This window comes from Chenopodium album, chromosome 1 (genome assembly GCF_948465745.1).
Source record: "Chenopodium album chromosome 1, dcCheAlbu1.1, whole genome shotgun sequence".
Taxonomy (NCBI): domain Eukaryota; kingdom Viridiplantae; phylum Streptophyta; class Magnoliopsida; order Caryophyllales; family Amaranthaceae; genus Chenopodium; species Chenopodium album.
Window position 1 is genome coordinate 65396442 of NC_137834.1, and position 7778 is coordinate 65404219.

A 7778-nucleotide genomic window follows, 5' to 3' on the forward strand; every position below is an offset into this window, starting at 1 on the left:
ACTATAAGAAACCCTTCTCAAATTAGTCCCTCTTACCTACAACCCGTAATACCCGTAATTTTTTAATTTTAATCTTTTATAAGAGAATAATTAACTTTATATTTATTTATTTAGTTTATTATTGTCACCCACCAGCATTCACCCACAACCCTCAACCTCAACCCAACCATAGCCACAATTAGCCAGCCACTAGTCCACCAACCCCAAATCTTGCAACCACCACCTCTTCACTGCCACAATGCCAGACCACCACCACCGTATACCACAACAACAACCCCATCCACCACCTCTGTATCACCCACCTCTCCCCTCCCTCAACCAGGGGCGCCCCCCCCCCGAACCACCTAACCCCACCTATATCCCATTTGCTACCTCGTCAATCCGCCATCAACTACATCTCCTCCCCCTTCTGTGCATCCCATTTCATCTTCTCGTCCAATCGCTCTGTTCCTCTCCCCTCTCTCAAATCGCCTCCATTCTCTCTCCTATCTCCTCTTCGTGTTCAGCAGTCGTTGGTGTGATTAATGTTGATGGTTAGTAGCGCTTAATGGTGATTCATGGCCGGGAAAGATTTTTAAGTTGCTGGGGGTGGATGTTAAGGTGGTTTTAGTGGAAGGACTAGGTTGGGTAGGTGATGAGATCAGAACATTTAAAAGGTGGTGGTATGAATTTAGATTTAAGAGCATGTGGCTTTTTTTTTTTTTTCTTTTTTTTTTTTAATTTAAAAAAATTATAATAATGTGAATAATAAAACAAATATATGTTGAAAAATGGCTCAATTTACCTGATTAACTGGTTAACAAAAGTTTGAAACTAATTTGAGAAGGGACTCTTATAGTTGGGATTATTCTGATTTAAAAAGTAGTTGGGATTAAAATGAGAAGGGAGCCCATAATTTGGATTATTTTTATTTATTTTTCCAAAGAATAAATGGATGGATTTATTTAGATGGTCTAAGAGGAAAAATAGAGATTATGTTTTTATGAATTCATTACTGTTTACAATCTCCGGGTCATAAGTATAATTCCAACACTTAAAGAGGATTACAAATAATCTAACCTACCAAGTAACAATCCAGATGCCTTGAATCAACTTTTCCTACAATGAAAAACCATGTAAGCTAAGCAATACAAAAATGAGTCTACACTCTACAAGCTAATGCACTTGCATCAACTACGGTTAGTTCATACCACATAACTGAATATTAATCAATCTGCCTTTCAAATACTTGATAGAAGAGCAGAAAATTGGCACAGAAAAAGCTCAAAGATGCTTCAGAGGAAATCATTGTGGTACTGATCCATAGAAAACTACTTCAGCTGGGCCAGTCATGTGTATACGGTTATCTTCCTTCCTCCATTCAATCTCCAATGGCCCTCCAGGAAGGTCAACAGTGCAGTTCTAACCCCCCAAAATAAAATTAACAAATAAATATTAAATGACAGTAGCAATATCAAACAGTATACTAGTATACGGAAAGCAATTCAGAGAGGAATATGAACATTTTTTTTGCTATCAGGGAGTATCACAACAAACATGAAATACTAAGCAGTACTCACCCTCTCAGAACGACCCTCGAGCACTGCAGCAACAACAACTGCACAAGCTCCTGTTCCACAGGCTAAAGTAGCTCCTGCACAAGTGCACAACCAAGTAATTGGAGTCAACAAGGATGAGGAACAGCCCAACTAATATAAGTATTTGTATATAAATATACAAAGTAATTTAGAAAAAGGGAAAGAAAAATACATTCTATGATTTTGTACTCTCGAAAAAAATTTATAAAAAAAGACTTTCAAATAAAATCCAACCTGCACCACGTTCCCATACACGCATCTTCAGGTGTGACCGAGAGAAAACTTGAACAAACTCTGCAAGATCAATACAGTTTTCAGGAAAATTCATGATCCTTAAGCTATCAATAACAGAGCATTTCAATAAGAATCAGTGTATGATTTACTGAAATGTTTCCAAAATAAAAAAGAGATAATAAGTTCAGGGATCCATAATACCACAGTTCATGACCAGTACATCATAATTCAGAAACTGGTATAATAAATATGTAGTAGTTATAACCCCCACCCCACTCCCAGAATAAAGATATATATATATATATATATATATATATATATATATATATATATATATATATATATATATATATATATATATATATATATATATTATAATATAATAATAGTCTGCATATCGCACAAGTAAAGTTTATCTTACCTAATGAAAGAATAAATCAACAAAGAACACAGACTGCACTTCAAATAGAGCTTTTATTGAGAAAAACGTAAAGATTCATAGGTATCAGATTGCCAATGGATAAATTCAGACAGTCTGGTTTATCTATAATTCTATATGTTCCGCGGGAAAGTGTAATAGTGTATTAATCAGAAAGGCAAAAGCAACATATATCCGCATGCAAGATCCCATTATTTTTGCTTAATTTATAAGGCAAATAGGTATTACTTATAAGGCAAATAGGTATTACTTCGTAATGTTAACATCTTGGACTTCAGACAGCCAAAAATATAGATTGCCGAATTGGTGTGATATGTTTTACATTCATTGAGTTTAGGAACATACATACATACAAATACATCCATACAGGAGAAAGACAATCATTCACCAGATTGTTGAATGGACCGGGACCTGAATCATTGATTTTTAAGGACTGGAGACCTGACGTGAAAAATCAGGTCCGGTTCGGGTTTAAACCTGAATAGTCCTGATTATTAATTTATCCCCTTTTTTAGACCTGATATGGACCTATTTAGACCTGATATGGACCTGTTAAATAATAAAAAATAAATAAATAAAAAAAAAAAGAAAGAAAAGCAACTTCACTGGTTTTCAGGTCCAGACTTATAAATTGTAGGTTTTAACTGGAATTATGGATTTTTAAGGACCGGGACCGGAGCTGAATTCACCGGTCCGGTCCAAATAGATCCGGTTCAGGTCGTTTCCAGGTCCGGACCAGTTTGTGTACACCCCTTATTCTTCTTTCCTTTAAGGTTTTATTTTATTTTATTTTAGGGGGGGGGGGGTGTTTGAGAAGTTAGATGCATACCAAAGTGCTTCAACTTTGTACACGACTTTGCCAGGCTGGAGTATAAAAACTCTTTTTGCTATCCATCTATGCTTGTAAATGATTTCAGGGAAAAACTAACAGAAAATAAGAAGCATAATGACAGCATATGGAAAAAATTAATGAATGTCCAAACATGGAAATATTTGGGGAAGGAGGGGGGGGGGGGGGGGGGGGGGTGTTGTTGTTGTTGTTGTTGAAGACTATCTAAGTATTTTATTTTGTAAACAAATAAGGCACCAGCTTTCAATATCATTAACTACTTGTTCCAGTTCAAATTGGATAAACAAGTGATTATATCATAAACTCTTACGGCAGACAAAAATTGCCTCTAATGTCAACATATTCATGAGAAGAAAGAGTATTCTAATTATCAGGGAAACATGGAGAATAAACCTCCTTACAGCTCACAGTTTGGAAAGATTAACACACAAAATGTACAGTCATTTTTTACATCACATCATCATTTATCAAAATTAAAAACTGACCAGTGTTAGTTCGAGCTGGAAATACATCATGGTGCTCAAATTTCGGTCCAATGTCAGCCAATTGTATTTGATCAACCACCAGATTCTGTTTGGTCACGAAATCAGCAAAATTTCAGACTGAAATCTTTCAGCTAATCATGAAATAACATATTCTATTCGTTGAACCTCTTCTACGGATTAGAATCTAGCAGTTGAATCCCTAATCAAAGGATGTTACTAAACAAGACGGACAAAATTATACCTGCTCTCCTTTTCTACCAAAAGTAACACAGTGAGGATTCCCCATGCTCACATATTCTATTCGTTGAACCTCTTCTACGGATTAGAATCTAGCAGTATCAGCCTACAGAATCCCTAATCAAAGGATGTTACTAAACAAGACGGACAAAATTACACCTGCTCTCCTTTTCTACCAAAAGTAACACAGTGAGGATTCCCCATGCTCACACAGGTGATGCTCCAGGTTTCTCCATCAACCACTAGATCTGATTTAACAACAGAAGATTCCTTATTTGCAGGCAGTTTTGTAGGTACATCAGCTGCTCTAAGCACTGGTTCACCCATATCGACTTTAACCTGAGACACACAAGACGACACCATAAAGTGGATAAGGTACCAGCCTATAAGTAGAAACAGACTTTTATCGTGAAAATGTTATCCAAAAACAAAGCATTTTGCGTGAGACTGGACTCACGTGAGTCCGGGCTCCTTATTTAAAAAGGCGCGGGCCTGATCAACCCGACCAAAGCCCGCGCGCCATTTTATAAAGTGTCTGAATATTTCGTTTTCATCATTTTCATAAAATTTCGTGCGCCGTCATTTACTGAAAATTTCACGATTTCATTTCGTCGAATTTCAACCACTTCATTTCCTCAAATTTCAGAGAATTCAAATCTTCAAATTTCATAAAAAAATGGAGAAATCAAACAATAGAATGATGATTGAAGGAGATTCTGATTCACCTATAGAATCAATTTCTAGCTCAATTACTGCTGAAAAAGGTACAATTTAGTTCATAATTTTGATTGTATGTAATTTCGAATCATATTTAAGAATTTCAAATTACATAGTTCATGATTTCAGATTGTATCATAGTGAATTTGAAATATGAATTTCTACTTATAATTCGCATGCAAGCCAAATTGAATTTCAGATCGTAGTAAATTTCGATTTAATATCAGATCGTATTTAAATTCGAACTAATTTCGACTTATTATATGCAATCAACGCCAATCGAATTTCAGATCGTAGTTAATTTCGACTTATTTGAAAATCAGGCTTAATTTATATTCCAATCGAATTTGAAATCAGGCTTAATTTATATTCCAATCGAATTTGAAATCAGGATTAATTTATATTTCACGAATTGTATATATTACATGTCGCAGAAAATTAATTTTAATTTAAATCCAGTTTTTTGATAATTTTAGAGTGAAATCCAAAATATACTAACACTAATGATGAATGCAGCAGATAATGTAATTTTAGGAGACAATATCAATGAAGAAAGAGATGATGAAGAAAGAGATGAAGATGCTGCAAGTATAATAGCTATACTGATAATTAAATGTTTTGTAAAATTATTAAATGCTCTGTAATTTATTGATGTAATTGCAGACAATATAATTCCTGACTAATATTATATGAAACCTGACTGAATTAATTTTATTCTTATGGAAACCTATTTCCTAAAAAAAATTATATGGAAATTAGTGAAAATAATGTAAACCTGACTATAATTATTTTAAAACTAACTATTATTAACTTAAACCTGATTATCATTTTCTATTTCCTGTTTAATATTATTTCTTTTCTTTCCAATTCCTATAATTTCTAATTATCATTATCTATTTCCTGACTAAGATAATATATTTCCTGACTAATATATTGTAATTTCTGACCAGAAAAAAATTTCTGATTTGATAAAAAAATAAAATTTCTGTATGCTATGATATATCTGAATATTATTATATTAAAATTGACTATCATTATCTGTTTTCTGACCAACATTATCTAACTCCTGACTAACATATGCTAATTCCTGAGTATTATAAATTTAAAAACATTTAATTACTATATATAATATTGATAATAAAATTCCTGACTATTATTATCTGTTTCCTGACTAATATTATCTTAAACGTGAATGAGTTAATTTTATTCCTGACTAATATATTGTAATACCTGATCTAAAATATCTAATTCCTGACTAAAATATGCTAATTCCTGAGTATTATAAATTTCAAAAAACATTTAATTATTTTATAACGTCATACAAAACAAAAAATAAAATAAAATCATTTAAATTTTAAAAAAAATTACATATTACTGAAATGTTATGTTTTTTAATTCAAATATAATAAAGTGCAAAACATTGAACATAAGCTACTAATAACATCCTCTATTTTAATTCTTTTTTCCTCTCTACCTGGTTGGCTTTCCTCTTCTCTATTTCTCTTTCTCTTGTTGGCTTCTTCTTCCGCAAAAATTAAACGTAATCCATCAAGAAATTCAGCCCAGTCTAGCACCATCCCATTGTGAAAACCATAACCATTATGCCTCATAATGTCATATGCAACCCACCATTCATTTGAATTATGATTTCTTCTTACTATTTCTGGAATCCAAAATTTGTAATACCATAATTCATTATAATATTTACATGTACAATTAATCATCGCCTGGGCTTTGAAGGTGCACCTAGGGAAAATATGCATGCATAATATCTCTTCAATAGCTAGTGCTGGATGTGCATCTTCTAAGGCATCAATTGGGTGTGCAATATGATTAGCCATCTAAACAAAAAAAAAAAAATAAACACATAAATCATAACAAAACAAAATAAAATAAACTAACAAAGGTATGATCATAATATGAAAAAAAATATACCTTTTGTAGTAGCAGTAGTTATATTCTTATAAAATTAATTAAAATTCAACCTGAAGCAATTTATAGTTTTATATGATTTATTTCCTGCCCTAAATAATATAATACCTGAGTAAAAATATAATAATCGTGAAAGAAATAATATTATTTCTGATTTTTAATACAATGGAATAACTTAAATCATCTTAATTCCTATTATATGAAACTATTAATCTATTATCTGACTATAATACTTTAAATGCTGACTAGTATATTATTATGCCCGACAAAAATAGAAGAATACATAACGTTAAATATATAATATCTGACTGTTACTCTTTAATTCCTGACTAAAATATTATTATTCTTGAGTAAAATATTATTATGCCTGACATAAATCAACCAATCCAAAAATGTAACAACTGACTAATAAAACCTAATTCATGTCTAAGTTAAGCTTATTTCTGAGTTAAAAATATTAATTCCAAAACACTGATTAAAATCTGAATATATTGAAATACTGATTAAATTATTGAATTATCTGTCAAAAATTATCTAATATCTGACTATAAAATATGAAAACTGAATTAAATTTTACAATTCCTTTCAAAATACAACAAAAATAATTTCTAAGAAATATGATTTGATTCCTGCCATAAATAATATAATAACTGAGTAAAATAAAAATAATCCTGAAAGAAAAAATATTATTCATGATTAAAAAAGCATGTTTTTTCCTGCATAAATTATTATAATTCCAGACTAAAATAAAACTGTTCCTGATGAAATTAATCTAATTTCTGAACGAAAGAATTATATTCCTTATTGAGATAATATAGTGCAATTATTCAGAAGTGTTTTTTCATTCACAAACATTATGTACATAAAAGAAAATTAACAAAAACAAAAACATAAGTCCAAATTAGTATATATTTCTTCATAATATTTTGTCATACTTATGACAATGCCTTACAAAATCAAATGAACACTGTCACTTTAAACTATATATATGATCATAACAATTCTATACAAAACATTGCTTTTTAATTAAAGAAAAACATATTTACAGGGCATTTAAGCTAGCCTAATCTTCTTCTGCGGCCCTCCAGGTTGAATAGCTTCCTCTCTCTTTCTTTTCTTACTCCACATATCTTCCTCATCCCTAAATAGCCATCGCAACCCATCCAGAAATTCAGCCCAATCTTGAACCATTGAATTATGAAAGCCATATCCATTATGCCTCATAATATCAGTTGCAAGCCACCACCTTTTACTGGCCTGCCTATATCTAACTACATGAGGAATCCAAGTATTTAAATACCATAATT

General features: G+C 31.7%; 1 protein-coding gene across 1 annotated transcript; it reads right to left on the reverse strand.

The window, feature by feature from the left end:
* Positions 1 to 954: 954 nt before the first annotated feature.
* On the reverse strand, positions 955 to 4206 carry LOC145596377 (diaminopimelate epimerase, chloroplastic-like). Its single transcript, XM_081652637.1, has 5 exons — positions 3982 to 4206; positions 3586 to 3670; positions 1812 to 1871; positions 1560 to 1633; positions 955 to 1401 (listed from the first exon to the last, which is right to left on the reverse strand). Exons 1-5 carry the CDS (start codon positions 4183 to 4185, stop codon positions 1285 to 1287), a joined length of 540 nt encoding a protein of 179 aa, XP_081508763.1. The 5' UTR covers positions 4186 to 4206; the 3' UTR covers positions 955 to 1284.
* Positions 4207 to 7778: the final 3572 nt, after the last annotated feature.